The sequence below is a fragment of the Octopus sinensis genome, linkage group LG6 (genome assembly GCF_006345805.1).
Source record: "Octopus sinensis linkage group LG6, ASM634580v1, whole genome shotgun sequence".
Taxonomy (NCBI): Eukaryota; Metazoa; Mollusca; class Cephalopoda; order Octopoda; family Octopodidae; genus Octopus; species Octopus sinensis.
Window position 1 is genome coordinate 8,502,953 of NC_043002.1, and position 21,418 is coordinate 8,524,370.

Below are 21,418 nucleotides of genomic sequence, written 5' to 3' on the forward strand. Positions count from 1 at the left end.
TCATCATCTTCATCGTTTAACATCCGATTTCCCTGCTAGTATGGGTTGGACGATTTTGACTGAGGGCTGGCAAACCAGAGGGCCGCACCAGGCTCCAATCTTGATTTAGCAGAGTTTCTACAGCTGGATGCCCTTCCTAACGCCAAACACTCCGAGAGTGTAGTGGGTGCTTTTTATGTGCCACCAGCATGGGGGCCAGTCAGGCAGCACTGGCAATGACCTCGCTCGAATCTTTTTACACATGCCACCAACTAGCACAAGCACAAGTGCCAGTAAGGCGACACTGGTAACGATCACACACAAATGGTGCCCTTTTATGTGTCACTGCATGGAAGCCGGTTAGCCGCTCTGTCAACGATCACCTTTGTGTGGTGCTCTTTGCATCCCGCTAGCACGGATGCCAGTTGTTAAATTTGATTTTAATTTTCCAGAAGCCATAATCAAGTATCTTATTCACAGATATATATAAATTTCCCAAAGCACCTGAAAACTACTGGAGAACATTCCAATTGAAATAGAGTTTAAACACAAAAACATTGAATCAAAAATGTAAAAAATTTTTAATTATTAACTTAGGAACTCATCTCAGAAATTTGGGGCTTAATTCTATACTAAATAGAGTGGCTTCTTAATGAAGATTTCAGTCAACAGGATATGCTAATGCTATTGCAACCTACAATCGTTATACCTATTTCTTTACTGCCCACAAGGAGCGAAACACAGGGGATAAACAAGGACAGAGAAATGGATTAAGTCGATTACATCGACCCCAGTGCATAACTGGTACTTATCTAATCGACCCCGAAAGGACGAAAGGCAAAGTCGACCTCGGCGGAATTTGAACTCAGAACGTAGTGGCAGACGAAATACCTATTTCTTTACTACCCACAAGGGGCTAAACAGAGAGAGGACAAACAAGGACAGACAAACGGATTAAGTCGATTACATGAACCCCAGTGCGTAACTGGTACTTATTTAATCGACCTCGAAAGGATGAAAGGCAAAGTCGACTTCGGTGGAATTTGAACTCAGAACGTAGCAGCAGACAAAATACCGCTAAGCATTTCGCCCGGCGTGCTAACGATTCTGCCAGCTCATTATACCAGCAACAATATAGCATCATCAAGACTCACAATTAAACCTCTCTCTTCTTCATCAATATAGTTTTATCACCTCTCACTATTACACATCTATTCTAGCCTCGTCACATATGCTGCGGCGTGCTGATTTTTCCTAAATCATCAGTAAAAACCATCTATTGGACTTTCATCCAGTCTCCGTTGACTCAATTTCAGTGTCAAGGTTTTGGTCAACCTGTGGTTATATAATAGACACTTAGATGCCATGCTGTGGAATTGAACTCACAACATAATGTTTATGAAGCAAACATCTTAATCCTTCAGCCATTGATAAATTCATAGGTTTTTTTGCAATGGAATATCAGTAATTTTGACAAGGTATGAAGCCAGTTTTTGTAAAAGATGAATATAATTATAGGCGCAGGCACCTCCGTGGTCAAGAAGCTTGCTTTGCAGCTACGTAGTTTTAGGTTAAGTTTCACTGTGTAACACTCAACTATAGATGTGAGCTAAGCAATGCGAGAGAATTTGCAAGACAAAACCTGTGTGAGAGGCTGCTGCATATGTGTGTGTGTGTGTGTGTGTGTGTGTGTGTGTGTGTGTGTGTGTGTGTGTGTGGTGTGTGTGTGTGTGTGTGTGTGTGTGTGTCTTTGTGACCTGAATCATGGTAGAAATTACGGTAAGGTTCACAGCCCCAAAGAAACAGGTGGTGGCATATATTATCAAAAGATAATCCACAGAAGTCAGGAGACAAAATTTATAACAGTGTGAAGTGGGGAAAAAATTCACTGTTTCAAACATTTGTCCTTCTTCAGGCAGAAGAAAAAGGTTAAATACCATAGTTGCAAAAACAACAAAGAAAAAAAGAAAGAGAGAGAGGGGGGGGGGGTAGGAAAGAAATAGGAAATCAATATCTTTAACTAGAATATGAGAAATAGTTATAAATAGTCATCATCATCATCGTTTAACGTCCGCTTTCCATGCTAGCATGGGTTGGATGAATGACTGAGGCCTGGCGAACCAGATGGCTGCACCAGGCTCCAATCTTGATCTGGCAGTGTTTCTACAGCTGGATGCCCTTCCTAATGCCAACCACTCCGAGAGTGTAGTGGGTGCTTTTTACGTGCCACCGGCACGGGGGCCAGTCAAGCAGTACTGGCAGTGACCTCACTCGAATCCTTTTAAACATGCCACTAGCACAGGTGCCAGTGCTATTTGCAAAACGGTATTGGAAAAGACATTAGTAATATGCCTCATTATACACTCCTGTATTAGCTCTAAACTTTGTATGAGAAAAATAAAAATATTTACAAGTGGAAATGATTTAATCTCATAAGTTTCAGCATGTGGAAATATTTAAATCAAACAGCAGAAACCTTACAACATTAATTAATCAGTTAAAAATTAATTATAATAACATAATAATATTAGATTTTACATAGCCAAGTGCTTACATATGTATGTGTTTTAATGTAATATATTTTTAGAATATATGTTGCATAATCATAAATATTAGTGTCTAAAAAATGGATTATATGATGGGGTACCCAAAAGAAGCTGGAATTTTGCAATATTTTATTTACTTTGTTTTAGATGTTTACACTGTTATCACCTTCAAAGAATTCTCCATTTGAAGCAATGACTCAGTGCAGACATGTTTACTATAGTTTGAAGCAATGCAGGAACTCTTGCAGTGATGCCTTTCAACGCCTCCGTAATTTTTTCCTTCACCTCTTTCGCATCTGCAAATTCATTCTGTAGCACCAGCTTTCGTTACCAGTGATGACCTCCGAAAAAAGATCCGGATCTATTTCCAACTGTTTTTTCAGTTCACGACCATTCCGTGAGCAAGCGAGGCACAAATTTTGTTGCAATTCTTTTTGTTTGCAGTTCCTCATTCAGAATTTGTTGGCAGGAACTCCAGGACACACCAACCATAACAAGTTTATCAATTGGTCAGTGACAGTCCTCCAAGATCAGTTCATGAATTTTCATGCTTTCATTCATTCGGGAGGTCAACGGCCATCCTGAATGAGGTCAGTCTTCAAACAACAAGTGACCATTCCTAAAGTGTGAAAAACCACTTGTAAACTTGTGTTTTGTTCATGGTAGCATCTTCGTTTGAAGCATGACAACTGTTTCAGCTACCATTTTCCCAAGGAGAAAACAAAATTTCATGGAAGCATGCAGTTCCTTCCTTTCAGCCATTCCAAAAATTAAAGAACAGGGGAGAAGCACTGCAAAACAAAGACACACCATGTGGCAGTACGACTTCCCCCACCACCTCTGCCAGTCTGCAGACTGATGCCTGAGGGTCACATGAAGTGGCTTCCACTGGTGGAAGCCTGAACTACAATGGGTTTGTCCTGCAGAGAATGTTTCTGCTTACTTTTGGATACCTCCTCATACAACAATAAAAGCACTGATACATACAGATATACATATATATGTAGACACATACACACATATGCATAACTAACATATTTTATATTCATTTAATCAATGTTAGCTTAAGTTGAAAAGTTTTGAACATTCTTACTTGGGTTATCGCAAATATTTGAATGTTAGATATTTTCATGGTGAGCTTTTCAACAATGCAACATATGGTAAGTTAAGTAATATATTTAGCCTTAGAGCACAGCATGCTTGGATGTTTCAGTTAGGTACAAGGTCAATAAATATACTGTAATTAATTAAGCCAATGAGAGTCTGTGAGTAGTTGCTCAATCTGCTAGAAAGAGTAGACAAATATCCCTCAAATCTCAATCTACTATGATAAAAAAAAATAGCAAAAAGACGATTAATGCAGTCCTAGATGACCATGTCTGAAAAATAAATAAATAAAAGAAAGACAAGCTGTTCACTCAAAGCTAAATGATATATTCTAGATCAAGGGTAGAACCTTTTACTCTCAGTGAATTTCTTTTGCACTCAAATTTGAAATTCCCCTGCTGATGAAATTTGTGACCCTTTGGCATTTAAACCAGCCATACCTGCCCAAATACTCTGCCAGTTTTATGTTGGGACTGACCAAATTCAACCTCTTGCACTTACCCTATAATGTCATTCTAAAAATAATCACATCGTCTGGCAGCTGACTTGGCAGACACCCATAAAATTATTAACCATCTTACAAACAATAACTCTGAGCACCTTTTCAACCTCAACCTGTCTAACACCTGTGGACATGTTTACAAAGTCAGAAAACAGCACAGCTCCCATGACTTTCGGAAACATTTTTTCACGCTAAGAGTTGCTGAAGCATGGAACAAACTGCCAGCATCAGTTGTTAGTTGTCGGAGCACTGCATCCTTCAAAACTTCCATGCTTCCTGAGATTCGCCAACACTACACCTGATTTTCTCCCCTCCACACACACACAGGCATGTATCTGACTCATATACGGTTCACTTTCCAGACATTTGTACATTATTGCATATGCTTTATATGCACTTTTGACAAGTTGTGGTGCACCTGAGCACTGTATACAATAATCTCATTATTATTATTTTAAAAGCCACAAGTTAATGCATGGCTAATTCAAAACAATGCAAATAATTAATCATTACATTGGACAGAATACTCCGAATGCTAAAGAGTTACAAATGCACATGAAAAATCATTGAAGCTGTTTGAGATTGAAACAGTATTTGCATTTAAGTTGCATGCATAACTATGAATTTGTAAAATTAAATTTCACCGGAGACATACTCTTAAATGCTTTTATGCACTTGCAAATTGCCCTTGTACTAAAAAAGTTCCACATCTGTCTAAGACATTCAAAGAAGCAAAGAGATTTAGTGAGATTCTAAGTAAGAAATTGTAAAGCATAAAGTTTCATTTTTTATTGTCTGAGGCTTGGCTACTTCAATCACTTCAGTGAAATAGTTCTGGCAGAATATGAGCGAATTAACATTCACTAATGCAAAACATATGGCTTTTCCTCATTGAACACATAATTAAGAAAATAATAATAATAAAAACAAAGATAATAGTATTTAGTTGTGTGTAATAAATCATAATTCCAAGGAGAAAAGAATGACATCTTGACATTAGATGAGGTTGTAAATGGAAATATTTTAAACATTCTGTGAAAATATGTCTGGCCAGGAGAAATATTATCTTGCTTGGAAACAGATAAGGGATGAAGACAGGATGGACGTCATAGAAAATCTGCCTCAATAAACTTTGTTCAACCCATGCAAGCATGAAAAAATGGATATTAAAATGGTGATGATATATATATATATATATCTGTGTGTGTGTGTGTGTGTGTGGAGGCGCAATGGCCTAGTGGTTAGGGCAGCGGACTCGCGGTCGCAGGATTGCGGTTTCGATTCCCAGACCGGGCGTTGTGAGTGTTTAGTGAGCGAAAACACCTAAAAGCTCCACGAGGCTCCGGCAGGGGGTGGTGATCCCTGCTGTACTCTTTCACCACTCTTTCTCCCACTCTTTCTTCTGTCGGCCTGCTCGCTTAGCCAGCGGGGTGGCGTCATTCGAAGGCTAAAACAATGCGAATGCATTGTGACCAGCGATGTGTAACTACATCTGATGGTCTGGTCGGTCACGTGATCACGTGATATATATATGTATATATATATATATATATATATATATATATACTATCATTAACATACACTTTTCCATGCTTGCATGGGCAAGATAGAATTGGTTGTGGCAGATTTTCTATGGCTGGATATCCTTCCTATGGCTAGCCATCACTTGTTTCTAAGCAAGATAATATATCTCCTTCACTGGACATGTTTTCACAGAAGACTGAAAATAAAGGAGGTCGCTTGTATGTTGGTGATACTCATTTACAACACCTCCACAATGTCATGGTAAAGTGACACACACATGCATTCACACATATAACTAACTTTAACAGTGTTTTTGTTGAAAATCTTGTGGTATTTGTGTGAATGTGGGAAGTGCACATGCATACCCATATATAAATATATATATATATATATATATATATATACATATATATATACCGTTTCGCGACCGTTGCCAGCACCGCCCTGTTTCGTGTCCGTTGCCAGCCTCGCCTGGCCCTCGTGCCGGTGGCACATAAAAAGCACCATCCGTTCGTGGCCGTTTGCCAGCTCTGTCTGGCACCAGTGCGGGTGGCACGTAAAAAGCACCCACTACACTCACGGAGTGGTTGGCGTCAGGAAGGGCATCCAGCCGTAGAAACACTGCCAGATTTGACTGGGCCTGATGAAGCCTTCTGGCTTCACAGACCCCAGTAGAACCGTCCAACCCATGCTAGCATGGAAAACGGACGCTAAATGATGATGATGATGATGATGATGATTGTGCATGAACATTCTCACATAAGATAATTAAGGAATTAATTTATGGTAGATACAAATACTTGCAAAAGTCAAGATCTGTCCAGCCCATACCAAAATAGACTGACACCGTAAACAGAGAATAAGGACCTTACTATTCTTACTTTAAAATTATAGGTTTCCAGTATGGATACAGTCTGTGGCTATGTACATAGTTAGGAATAAGAAACCTGAAGATGACCATAGATGAAAATAATTAAAATTTTGCAAAATAAAATATGCAAAGATTTGGTTAAATATCTGGAAAATTATGCTCTTAATGGAAAAAGAAACAGATATTAAATTAATGACATCAACACACACACACACACACACATACAAACAAGGCACAAGTCAATGAGAAAGCCTTTAAATGATTGCCTTTAAATGATTGCTTAGCTTATTAAAAATAATACCTAAATCTCCCTCACATCACATCTTATTATCATAGAAAATAGGACAGACTGGAAAACATAGTGGTGAATACAGAATACCTGAACACCTAAATAACAAACAAATAAGATGAGATGGTCAAGGCCTGGAATGCCTTTAATCTTGGGTCTGTTTGATCTGGGTTGATCAAAATCTAAATAACAAGACATTCCCTGGGAATCCAACCACAGATTAGAAGCTGTTGTTGTTTAACCCCAGGTCATCTATGGTCACGGGTATTCTATTTTGTATATCAGTTTAACATTGTGCAATATATCCTTGTTTTTAAAAGAAGGTAGGGTGTGATTTTAGGGAGATTTGGCTGCTATTTCTTGCACAGAATCTCCATTGCTGGGCTGTTAAGTTGAGAATGTGTAGATTAAGTTGTCCAAATGAAATTTTCTGATTGCTATACTATTAGCTATGTTACCTATCATCACAAGTTACACATTCTATATTAAAAAATTTAATTATTTTAATAACATAATTTACTCTCTAGGCAGCTGATTAATTTCATAGTTTTTGAATTTTCCATTAGCTTTAATTGATAAACTTTCACATCTACAAATAGACTTATCAAATCTAAAGTTTTGTCTTATACCTTTATATAAGGATGTCATCAAGCATGCATTGATATTTCTACAACTAAACTTCTTTGATGGTTTTTGTTCCATTATCATCATCATCATCGTTTAACGTCTGTTTTCCGTGCTAGCATGGGTTGGACAGTTCGACCAGGGTCTGGGAAGCCAGGAGGCTGCACCAGGCAGTTCCACAAGACTAATTTGAATGCTCCCAGCTTAGGGTGGCACACGTAGTGATCAGATAGCTGCAGCTGTCTTTGTGTGATCTTCTCGCTAACCTTCAGCAGGTTTTCATAAAGGCAATTCATTTGTCATATGTTGCTGCCATTTCACATTTAGAGCCATTTGTAACACCCTTGTGTAGCATCCACTTAATCCATTTGATAATTTCTTTGTCAGTGTCCATATTTCACTGCCATATAATAGCACTGATTCAACAGTTGCAATAAACAGCTTTGTTTTGATTTTCCTGGGCAATTTCATGTTCCAGACTTTCTTTAGTTTGTGACAAGCTGTCCATGTTTGTGTCTTCCTGATCTTTGATGTCTGCTTCCAAACTGCTTACCCAACTACCAAAGTACTTAAAATCTTCAGCAGCATTCAATTTGGAACCACTCAGAACAAACAGTTCAGTATCACCTGATTGGTTGAAAGACATGTATTCTGTTTTCTTGATGGGTGCAGATTTTACATGAGTAGAAGCATTTTTTAATAAATTTTACCCTGAAAATCACCTGCGTAAATTACACAGGTGTGCAAATAATATGGGTTTTTATGGTATTTGTGAATTGCTAACATCATGCCCTGCAGAAATGAATAAAATGACTGGTGAATTTCATCAAATTTACACAAAACTGTTTGAGACTGTATTCTTTTTCCGTTTTTACTTTTTTCCTTGCCTTTCTTACCAGTTATGAAAAAGTGAAAACTGATGACATCATTTTATCTAAAAAGTGACAGAATTTCCTCCTCTTCCATATTTTGAATTTTTCTGTTTCTGTATTTCCTGTTTTTCATTTTACGTTTTAAACCTGAGGAAGACAGACAATCTGTTGAAATAATACTCTTACTCTTTTACTTGTTTCAGTCATTTGACTGCGGCCATGCTGGAGCACCGCCTTTAGTCGAGCAAATCGACCCCGGGACTTACTCTTTGTAAGCCCAGTACTTATTCTATCGGTCTCTTTTGCCGGACCGCTAAGTGACGGGGACGTAAACACACCAGCATCGGTTGTCAAGCAATGCTAGGGGGACAAACACAGACACACAAACATATACACACACACTTATATATATACATATATACGACAGGCTTCTTTCAGTTTCCGTCTACCAAATCCACTCACAAGGCATTGGTCGGCCCGGGGCTATAGCAGAAGACACTTGCCCAAGATGCCACGGGGTGGGACTGAACCTGGAACCATGTGGTTGGTTAGCAAGCTACTTACCACAGCCACTAATGTTCAATCTGTTCAACAAACAGAATCAATCCCTGTTTATTACTAACTGCATCATGCTCTTCTACTGCTGCTATTGCATGTCTAATAAGCCCATTCCATATCAATAACTGTTGCTGTAATTATCACTGTTATGTCTTTTAATTCCCTTCTTCACCAATGATTGTTGCAGGAAATAATATCATAGCCGTCTGTTTTCTCCGTACCTCTCCCTACTCTCCAACCAATATATGTAGCTGGAAATATTTATGTTACCATCATTTATTGGCAACTATTAAATTACAAATCTATTCCACCATGAATCTTTTCCTTCTAACATTGTGTTTTATGAAATAAACAGCTATTTGCAGAGAGCAGGTGACTGGAATTGGCAATATCAAGAAGGTGACAGATAAGCAGATTGTTAAACTGAAAGCAGAAAGATTGGCGATCTGGAAATAAAAAGATCTTTAAAAGAATAATAAAAAGAACAACAACAATTGGTGCTGTTGTTGTTGCTGTTTTGTTTACATGCATTTGAATCCCCTCTGAAAAGGTGACACAAATTCATGTAAACTCCCATTTTGGCAGACTGAAATGCAGGGGATAGCTAATTACACCAACCCCAGTACTCAACTGGTACTTATTTTATTGACCCCAGTAGGGTGAAAGGCAAAGTCAACCTTGGTGGAATTTGGACTCAGAACGTGAAGATGGACGAAGAAGCTATGTATTTTGCCTGGTGTGCTAATGGTTCTGCCGGCTCACTGCCATAATAATAATAATAATAATAATGATGATGATAATAATAATAAATGTGGCATCTCAAGGCAACTACAGTACCAGTGATTGTAGGATCTCTAGGAATGATAAAAAAAAGGTACTGAAACCTAGTTGAAAATGATTCCAGGCTTATCATCCCAACAAGAAGTGCAAAAAATTGTATTAACTGGAACGGCTCATGTACTGAGAAGAGCATTATTGCTGTGAAAACAACATCCATCCATATTTATTAATTTTTAAATACATATTTTACCTGTGAATTTGTGCGTGTAATCTGGGAATGCATACAATGAGCTTCTCTGCCCTAGGTGTATGGAAAACACTCGGCGAGAAACGGAAGAAAATTTGAAGAAAGAAGGAAAAAAACATAATAATAATAATAATAATGATGATAAAAATAATAATAATCCTTTCTACTAAAGGCACGAAGCCAGAAATTTTGGCAGTATATTGTAAATATATATTAGCAATATATTGTAAACATGTAGTATTAACATTCAAATATTGTCACTATTTTCCAAAATCTTGCTGCATTTCACATAGAATTTTTGGTCCTCCTTAGTCATCTTGGAGTATAAGTTGACCTACCCTTTTTGTCTGTAAATTTGACCTATAAGTTGACCTACCCTTTTTGTCTGTAAATTTTAGTCTGAAAAATTCAATTCATTTTCCAGGAAATATTCTAACTATTTCAACGAGGAGAAAGCAGGAGGGCCTCATACAGCCACCAGCTTCATTAGGGAATGGAGGCTTGACAACAAAAACATTAAAAAAAACACAACAAAACAGCATAAGCAGCAGCAATGCTAGCAAAGACAGCATTCTGCTTGTGGAAGGAAGGGAGAAAATTTCTTTGATCATAGATCAAAGTCTGACTAATAATGCAGTAAATGAATGTAGCAATAACAACCTCATTAAAAAAAAAAAAAGGCATTGGAGTGGGCGATGCATGCAGATAATTTTTTTCACTAATTATAGTGTGGCATACAATGTATTGCTTACCTATGCTTTTTAACTGAACTGAATTATTATTATTTTCTTTTTATAAGTATCACCATTATAAGTATTTATACTCTGGTGGAATTAAGAAAACAACTCATCATCATCATTTAACGTCCGTTTTCCATGCTAGCATGGGTTGGACGGTTCGACTGGGGTCTGGTAAGGCATGGAGGCTGCACCAGGCTCTAGTCTGATCTGGCAGTGTTTCTACAGCTGGATGCCCTTCCTAACACTCCAGAGCAGACTGGCAAACGGCCACGATCGGTTGGTGCTTTTACATATCACCAACACGGATGCCAGTCAGGCGGCGCTGGCATCTGTCACATTCAGACGGTGCATTTTACGTGTCACCGACACGGGTGTCTTAACTACAATTTCCATTTGAACTTTTATTTTGATGTTGATGTACTTGACTCAATAGGTCACAAAACCCTCAAATCCATCAGAGTACACACACACAGTCGCATATTTAGGTATGTATTTATGAATATATGTGTGTAAGTATGTACCCACACGTGTCTATGTGCATAGGTACACCATGATCTATAAACACACAGATGAGGGTCAATTCACATGAAAAAAATGTGAACAAAATAATATAACCACTTGCTTATCAGGTAACTTGTAAGTTTGATTTAATAAAAGTTTTTTTTTAATGATAATCAAACGAAATGCTCATTATTTTGAGCCACTCATCCAATGAGTATTTCAGCCAAATGTGGTGAAAATCTGTTCGGCTGTTTTTCAGTAATTTTGCAAACACACACAGACAAACAGATGAAGGTGAGTATTTATAATACCCTGCTTTTGCTTATGTGCACAGGGTAACAACATTAACTAAAACAGCAGCAGCAACATTAATAAAATCACACAAAAAAACGGCTTCCATGCCAGTGGCACATAAAAGGGCAATTTAAGTCTTCAGGCATGACCCATTGCATCGTATCTGTGAGATATTGAGACTTTTAGCCATTTTCCTCATGCTCTGCTGTGGATTTTGCGATAATCTCTTTCGGAGGACATCCACCAATTGTTTTGTCCTTATGGATCATTTTCAACCAAGAATGGGTTTGCTGTCGATTATTTAGATAAACATTTTGGGTTTTAGTACAATGTGTTCAAACTCGCATGACTTATATGTTCTTGAGATGGCCTGTGCTGCAACACATATGAACTGAAAGGGTTAAACAGAGTAGATAATCAAGCAGTACTTAATTTTACAGCCAATCTGAACAATAAAAAGCAAGAGTGGATTTCACTTAATTCAAGTTACACACAATGAAGCGGAAACTAGTTAGCTAATTTAACCACAGTCCTTGCTGTCTATAATGATCAAGATTGAACTAATCTCACTCTTCATGTTGTATCATTAATATGTTGTCTTCCAGCAATTTCTATATTAATGATGGCCAATATGAGTGTCGGTTGATTGATTTCTCCAGTCACATTTTGTATCAGAAAGAGAGTGGGGGTAGAAAGAGTAAAAGAGAGATACAGAGAGTTAACATATGTGGTGCCGGTTGAGTGCACACATTAGGTCATTATGTCTGGTGAGAGGAGGAGGAAATGACAGATTGGTTATAGAAGTATTGATTATACGCATGCCAGGCGGAATGCGTAGCTGTATTTCGTCTGCCATTACGTTCTGAGTTCAAATTCCGCCGAGGTCAATTTTGCCTTTCATCCTTTCGGGGGTCGATTAAATAAGTACCAGTTACGCACTGGGGTCGATTGACTTAATTCATTTGTCTGTCCTTGTTTGTCCCCTCTGTGTGTAACTCCTTGTGGGCAGTAAAGAAATAAGATTAGTTATAGAAGGAGTTATGCAAATGAGAAATTTGTTTTATTTAATTTTATTTTAAGGTAATAAATATTTTTCTTTTCAAAAATTAATATTCATTTCATAATTTTCTATAAGAACCATGAAACTTGACAATATTGTACGTATGCCATATTTCATATTACCTATGATGGGGAAAAGCATATTTCCAAAGTTATCCATCGTATGGCAAGTAACATTTTAGTCTGATAAATAAAGTGAATGGATAGTTACGTTACAATCTTAGAAATGACAATTTCTCTCCAAACACACGTACAATTCTAAATGCTATATTTAATGATATAATACCAGGTAGTACAGAGACAGACACAATTTTACAAATATAAAAGTTTTTCAAACTCCACCTGTCTAACACCCGTGGACATGTTTACAAAGTCAGAAAATAGCACAGCTCCCATGACTTTCGGAAACATCTTTTCACGCTAAGAGTTGCTGAAGCATGGAACAGACTGCCAGCATCAGCTGTTAGTTGTCGGAGCACTGCATCCTTCAAAACTTCCATGCTTCCTGAGCAACACTACACCTGATTTTCTCCCCTCCATACTCATGCAAGCATGTATCTGACTCATACACTGTTCACTTTCCAGACATTTGTCCATTACTGCATATACTTTATACGCACTTTTTGACAAGTTGTGGTGCACCTGAGCACTGTATACAATAATTTCATTATTATTATTATTTTTTATATATTGAACATATATATTTATTGTTTCTGCCAACTATTTTCGATTCTTGGACTTCTTTCTTTCATCCATCCTGATCATGGCATTGCCTTCATGTCAACTGAACTGAGACAATTCCTCCATGGTAAGAGCATAGAGACCAGTAGGACGACCCCATACAAACCAGTGGGGAATGTTCAGATCAAAAGGTTCAGTTCAACCTTATGAAAAACCATTACTTTGGCATTGAAGTTTAAGGGATTGAGTGCGAGTCACTGGCAGCACATACTCCTTGATGCTCTGCATTCTATTCACTCCCTCCTCTGTACATCCACTAACACCATTTGTCGGGGAAGACATGGTCTGACATAGAATTAAAAAAAAATTTGAAATTAAGGTATTCTATTGTGAAAATCATCCAGCAATGATGGGTTACTCAGCTAGTATTAAACATTAGTTACAAATTTTGGTACAAGGCCAGCAATTTTGGGAGAGGGAGTAAGTCACATCGACCCCAGTTCTCTACTGGTACTTAATTTATCAAACCTGAAAGGATGAACAGTGAAATCAACTTTGGCAGAATTTGAACTCGGAATGTAAGGATGTATGAAACACTGCTAAGCATTTTGTCTGGCCTGCTAATGATTCAGCCAATTAGCTGTCTTAGCTAGAATTAAATATTTTCAATATTTATTGAATTTTGTGAATATTATTGTTGGAAGTGAAAAATATTGTAATGTCATCTTTGACACTGCAATGAATCCTTTCTAGTAAAAGACAACAGGCATCTGCACTAAAATGGTTTCTGCAATTTAATTTGTAGTTTGAAAAGATGAAATGTAATTGATGCTTTGCACATCAGTACGAAATATCCAGATTTGAGAGCGAAAGAAGGTATTTTTAGAACAAACTTCTTTGAAATACAACACAACCGAAAAATTATCTAATAAAGTTTTCAGAACTTAATAAAAAGAAATAAAAACAAAAATACTTTCTTTTATTTGCCACAGGGGTGTCAAATGAGGGGTAAATTATAAAGGCAGGTTACTATCAGTGTGTATAGATTTACATAAAATTATAAAACAGCAAACTCTCTTACACTACATCATCGTTTAACGTCCGCTTTCCATGCTAGCAAGGGTTGGACGATTTTGACTGAGGGCTAGCGAACCAGATGGCTGCACAAGGCTACAATCTTGATTTGGCAGAGTTTCTACAGCTGGATGCCCTTCCTAACGCCAACCACTCCAAGAGTGTAGTGGGTGCTTTTTATGTGCCACCGGCACGGGAGCCAGTCAGGCAATACTGGTAATGACCTCACTTGAATCTTTTTACACATGCCACCATACAGGTGCCAGTAAGGCGGCGACGGTAATGATCACGCTCAAATGGTGTCCTTTTAAGTGCCACTGGCATGGAAGCCAGTTGGCTGCTCTGGCAACGATCATACTCGGATGGTGCTCTTGGTACCCTACTAGCACGGGGCTTGAGTGCCAGTAATGCGATGTTGGTAACGATCACGCTTGAATGGTGCCCTTTTATGTGCCACCGGCATGGAAGCCAGTTGGCTGCTCTGGCAACGATCACGCTCGGATGGTGCTCTTGGCACCCTACTAGCACGGGCCTAGGAAAAAGATGGAATGACCATGGGGTGAAGTCTGCTTGATCAAGGTTAACCAGACGCTAAACAACATCAGCAACATATGCACAGCATGTCGACTAAGCTAATAATCATTGTTTTACCAAAGATACACAGCATAATTGAAACATATGCACATTTCCTCTAAGCCCTCAGGCTATTTCAAGAGATGGTATTTAGCTCCTGTTTCAATGCATTAAACAGGTGTGATAAATCTTTCTGTGATATAACGATGACCTGGCTCAAGTAACACTACCAGGTAATCTGAGGCAAACGGAATTAAGTGTACATACATGACCTCAAAATGTGAGATTCAAATCTTCAAAACATTAGTGAGCATTCCATCAGTTTTGGCTAATTGTGACTCTCTTAATTGCAGCATTCAATCAATATTTATTCTAAGCAAGGCAGTAAGCTGACAGAATCATCAGCATGGCATAGGAGTGGCTGTGTGGTAAGTAGCTTGCTAACGAACCACATGGCTCCAGGTTCAGTCCCACTGTGTGGCACCTTGAGCAAGTGTCTTCTACTAGAGCCTCGGGCTGACAAAAGCCTTGTGGGTGGATTTGGTAGACAGAAACTGAAAGAAGCCCCTCGTATATATGTATATATATACATATATATATATATAACACACACACACACACACACACATATATATATATATATACATACATGTATATATATATATATACACACACACACACACATATATATATATATATATATATATATATATGTATGTGTGTGTGTATACATTTGTGCGTCTGTGTTTGTCCCCCAACATCGCTTGACAACTGATGCTGGTGTGTTTACATCCTAACTAAGCGGTTCGGCAAAAGAGACCGATAGAATAAGAAATAGGCTTACAAAGAATAAGTCCTGGGGTTGATTTGCTAGACTAAAGATGGTGCTCCAGCATGGCCACAGTCAAATGACTGAAATAAGTAAAAGAGTAAAAGAGTATGGCAAGTAAAATGCTTAGTGGCATTTGGTTCATCTTTGTGTTCTGAGTTCAAATTTCACTGAGGTTGATAGAATAAATACCAGTTAAGTCCTGGGGTCAATGTAGTCTTCCAAAATTGCTGGCTTTGTGCCAAATTTGAAACCAATATTTATTCAAAGTTTTAGTTTTCTATTATATTCGCATCCACACCTGGGATGCTTTATAAGACTATTGATTCAATTCCAGTTCTTCCCTGGGACTTTATTTTGTTGACCCAAGAAGGATAAAAGGAAAAGTTTTCCACAATGGAATTTGAATTTAAGGCAGCGAGCTGGCAGAAACATTAGCATGACAGGCAAAATGCGTAGCTGTATTTCGTCTGCCGTTATGTTCTGAGTTCAAATTCCACCGAGGTCGACTTTGCCTTTCATCCTTTCGCGGTCGATAAATTAAGTACCAGTTATGCACTGGGGTTGATGTAATTGATTTGATACATCTGTCTGTCCTTGTTTGTCCTCTCTGTGTTTAGCCCCTTATGGGTAATAAAGAAATAGGCATTTCGTCTGCTGCTATGTTCTGAGTTAAAATTCCGCCGAGGTCGACTTTGCCTTTCATCCTTTCGGGGTCGATAAATTAAGTACCAGTTACGCACTGGGATCGATGTAATCGACTTAATCCATTTGTCTGTCCTTGTTTTGTCCCCTCTATGTTTAGCCCCTTGTGGGTAGTAAAGAAATAGGTATTTGAATTTAGAGTGCCAATATTGCAGGTATTTTGTCAAATACTTTAATGGTTCTGCCAATCTACATCAATATTTATTGATCTTATGCAAATGTAAGTTAATCAATTTCTTAACTCCTCCATAAGCATATGCAACCATCAATAATAGATTAGCTGAATTGACTTCAAAAGAAATAAATGCAAAACTCTGAGATTCTTTTTATAAGCAAATGAAATACTTGTTAATTAAATAGTATTCTTGCTACTTAATTATCCACAGTACTTCAGCAACACTAATTGAGTAAATAATTGTTAGCTGCATTGGCCATGCAAACCAATACCACCGACACCCTCAATCTTTCTCCTCACTTACTTTGTCTCAGTCTCACAACAAGTTTTCCACTTCCAAACTGGCAAAATTGTTTGCCTCTCCAGTTCAAGCATATTCAAAATTTACACTTATCTCTCCTTACATTGTTATTCTGACTGTGTATTAACTCCACCCTTTCCCAGACCTGATGGTAAGCTGTTTTATATAATCCGGTTCCTTTCCACTATCAAACTGCAATCTAACTAACTCCTGCCCCAGCTTATGTTTTGTCTATTTAACATTGCCGAGCAGAAATTCATTCTTAACAGCAACTACATTAACCAAGGCTAATGGGTCATCGTTGTCACTGTTGTCATCATCATTATCATCACCTTCTTGTTTTTCTTCTTCTTCTTGTTTTACTACTTGTTTTTCTTCTTCTTCTTGTTTTACTACTAGTTTTTCTTCTTCTTCTTCTTACTTCTCCTCCTCCTCCCTCAGATTCAGTTTCAGATAAAATAAAGTAGGTATGGTTACACTTTGTTACTGATGTAACAAAGTGTAACCATACCTACATACAGGTACACACTGTTGGGTAAGAATTGTCATCAGTTCAGCTGATTATTCTATATTTTGTTCAATGATGCATTGATTTTTGTCATCTCTCACTCAATTATAAGCCCCAAAATTCTATTAATTTGATAGAAAGAGATCAATAAAATAAGTGCAACACTGAAATAAGTATTTGAAAGCAATACCTCAATATAGTTACTGTTTAACCCTTTCGTTACCGTATTTATTTTGAGATGCTCTGTGTTTCTTTCAATTACTTGAAATATAACAAAGAATTCAGTAAAATACCTCAGTTGTCATTAAGCTGGTGTTAGGAACATAAATTGTGACTAAGGTTTGGTGGAAGATTTTAGTTCAGAACTCCTGAAAACAAGGCATTTGTACTCAGAACCAGAGTCCGTTTCAGCTGAGTTGGTATCAAAAGGGTTAAGAATTGTTTCTCTTTTATATATTTTCACACTTTTGTTAACATATTTCTGTTGAGACGCTGTGTTTTTTTTCATTTAATTTTAAATATAACACAGAATTCAGTAAAATAACTAAGGTTTGATGGAAGATTTTAATTCAAAACTTATGAAAACAAGACATTTGTACTCAGAGCCAGAGCCGGTTTCAGCCGGGTTGGTAACGAAAGGGTTAATGACAGAAATGAATAAAAACAAAAAAAAAATTATATAATTCTACCAGTTGTAATAAAAAAGGAAAATTGAGATGGTTTTAGATATGCTAGAAGCAGCAGCTAAATTTCTTTCAAACTATATACTTTATCTAAAGATAGACCCCTTGGGGAATAATAAAGGTACATTATTCCTGGAAAAAACAGATGAGATAGCCACAGCTTGAATGATTTTGATTATAATATATTTATAGTAATATATATCTGGAAGATCCTGGAAGGAATTGTGCCAAATTTTGGCATTGAAAGCTACACCAATGCCAGAACGGGATGACACTGCATAGTGCCAAAGATCCCAGCAATGCCATCATGCTTCAGGGCCCATTACTGCAACAGCCTAGGTTTCAAGGGCCCACAGCTTTTTAATATTCTCCCAAAGAGTCTGAGGAACTTGCACAAAGTAGATGTAGGGGTTTTTAAATCAAAGCTCAACCTCTTCCTGTCGAGAGTCCCAGATGAGCCTACCTCACAGCAAGAGGTACAAATGAGGGTAGCTATATCAAACTCCATTCTTCATCAAGTGCCACATATTGGAGGAGGCTCTTAGTAATAACAGTGTAGCACAAAACGGTGGTGCACCAGCATGGCCGCAGCTCTGAGCTGAAACTTAAAAAAAAAAAAAGTCTGCTCAATCATAACCAAATGCAGACACGACAACATTAAGAAGCCAAAATGAAGATAGAACAATTGTTATGGTACTCACATGAAAGAGATGTAAAGCCTCCAAGATTGTATTCACTGTGGAACTGGTGGATCCCCGAATATCAGCAACTAGTGTGAGACCAACACATTTTTTCCTTTTTCTAGAGGAAAGTAAAAGGAAACAAGAAACGGTTATATTTGATTGATGTTCCATGATAAACAGCTCAAGTTTTGAATTCATTCAAGTGGGTCAGAGGTCAGGGAATTGTCAAAATGTTTATAGTTATGTTGTAAGTTGTTAGATGTAAGGAGCATGAAGAAGAAGTGGCTGGGAGATTTGGGAAGGAAGGGCATGATAGTAGAAGTAAGGAGGGAGAAGGAGAGAATTGTGCCTATTGGTATTAATGTGTGCAGGCGTGTTAGCGTGTGTGTGTGTGTGTGCGCGCACGTGAATGCACACACATGAGGATAGGGAGGTGTTTGAGTTGAGGAGAGAGAAAAGGAAGAATGAGAAATTTGTGAAGGGAAGGTCTTTGAGGTGGATGTCATAGAATAGAAGAAGAAGATGGAAAATAGCAGAATAACAGGTGTCAAAATAGGGGAAAGTTGTGGGCAAAGAAGGGAAGGGGTGGGGAGAATGGGAGTTACAAAGAAAAGGATATTGAGCAAGAAAAAGCAAGATATGAAGAAGGAGAGAGAACAAGAGAGGTGAGAGAGAGAAAGAGAGAGAGAGAGAACAAGAGAGGTGAGAGAGAGAAAGAGAGAGAGAGAGAGAACAAGAGAGGTGAGAGAGAAAGAGAGAGAGAGAGAGAGAACAAGAGAGGTGAGAGAGAGAAAGAGAGAGAGAGAGAACAAGAGAGGTGAGAGAGAGAAAGAGAGAGAGAGAACAAGAGAGGTGAGAGAGAGAAAGAGAGAGAGAGAAAGAAAGAGGATGAGGGAGAGGGAGAGAAAGAAAGAGAGAGAATGAGGGAGAGAGAGAGAGAGAGAGAGAACAAGATGAGAGAGAGAGAGAAAGAGAGAGATAGAAAGAGAAAGAGAGAGAACAAGATAGGTGAGAAAGAGAGAGTGAGTAAGAGAGAGAGAGAGAGCAGGAAAATGAAACCTAATTAAAATTGTCAATGTTTGACTTGATTAACTTTAGCTATAAAACTATGAAATGAAGTTTGAAAGGAGAATAGAATTCAAAGATGTGGAGACAATTGAAATATGAGTGCAGAAGATGAAATAGAAACAAGGTGACAAAGATGGGAATCAGGAGACCAAACTCTGATTGTCTCCATCAACCAGGTATGAAATAAACATATTACCATTTCTATTTTGAAACTGAAAAGGTTACTCTTTTACTTGTTTCAGTCATTTGACTGCGGCCATGCTGGAGCACCACCTTTAGTCGAGCAACTCGACCCCGGGACTTATTCTTTTGTAAGCCCAGTACTTATTCTATCGGTCTCTTTTGCCGAACCGCTAAGTGACGGGGATGTAAACACACCAGCATCGGTTGTCAAGCAATGCTAGGGGGACAAACACAGACACAGAAACATATACACACACGTACATATATATATACATATATATGACAGGCTTCTTTCAGTTTCCGTCTACTAAATCCACTCACAAGGCATTGGTCGGCCCGGGGCAATAGCAGAAGACACTTGCCATGATGCCACGCAGTGGGACTGAACCCAGAAACATGTGGTTGGTAAACAAGCTATGCTATAAAGACGGTCAGGCAGCAATAAAAATTGGAAAAAACACTTGCATCAACCATCCATATTCAAATCTCTAAGTTCTTAAAACTAGCATGGAAAGTAGAATAACAGGTGTCAAAACATTTTTGAAAAAAGTATGTTTGTGCGTTTACATAAGAGAGAGCGAGCGAGTGCATATGTGTGTGTGTGCATACACATATGCACAAGCATGTGCATGTATGGTCTTCATGAAAGACTTTACAGGCAAATGTCCATTTTGATTCAATGAAAGAAATTTAAATTCAGCAAGTTACGGAGATGTACTTGCATAGCAAGTGACTTGATCTGAGATCGTGTGCTGGAACGAAAACAATTGCAGCGTGGAAGGTGTTTATAAGCCATTTTAGGAAACACACAAAATCCGTTAGATTCACTTCAACATTTAAATATAATTTGTCAAAATATTTTCGTCGCTTTGAGACCACGACAAAACTTTATATGCAGCACAAAGTTTTGTCAGTGAACAGGTCGCGGTCTCAAAGCGACGGAAATATTTTGACAAATTGAATTTAAATGTTGAAGTGAATCTAACGGATTTTGTGTGTTTCCTAAAATGGCTTATAAACACCTTCCATGCTGCAATTGTTTTTGTTCCAGCACACGATCTCAGATCAAGTCACTCGCTATGCAAGTACATCTATATATATATATCATCATCATTCATCATTGTTCGACCGTGGTCGAGACAATGGAATTTACCATGTTGCGCCAGACTTCACGGTCCATCATAGCATTACGGAGGTCCTGTTGCTGGATGCCTGTATCCCTGGAGATTACATCAGGGTAGGAGAGTGTGCGCCCTCTGGTGTTGCGAGTAGATGGCTTCCAGAGGAGAAGAGTAGAAATTACTTCTTTTTCAGCTCTACAACAATGTCCAGCAAACTGGACTCTCCTACCTTTATATTGCAGCGTGGAAGGTGTTTATAAGCCATTTAAGAAACACACAAAAACCATTAGATTCACTTCAACATTTAAATTCAATTTGTCAAAATATTTCCGTCGCTTTGA

At 38.1% G+C, this 21,418-nt stretch overlaps 1 protein-coding gene across 3 annotated transcripts in view; it reads right to left on the reverse strand.

The window, feature by feature from the left end:
- Positions 1-21,418, reverse strand: part of LOC115212855 (puratrophin-1-like) — a 402,149-nt gene that overhangs the window by 176,549 nt on the left and 204,182 nt on the right. For all 3 annotated transcript variants that reach the window (XM_036503619.1, XM_036503620.1, XM_036503621.1), the window contains one exon: positions 18,724-18,823. In XM_036503619.1, coding sequence (XP_036359512.1) covers positions 18,724-18,823 — 100 coding nt within the window. The remainder of the gene's footprint in view (positions 1-18,723; positions 18,824-21,418) is intronic.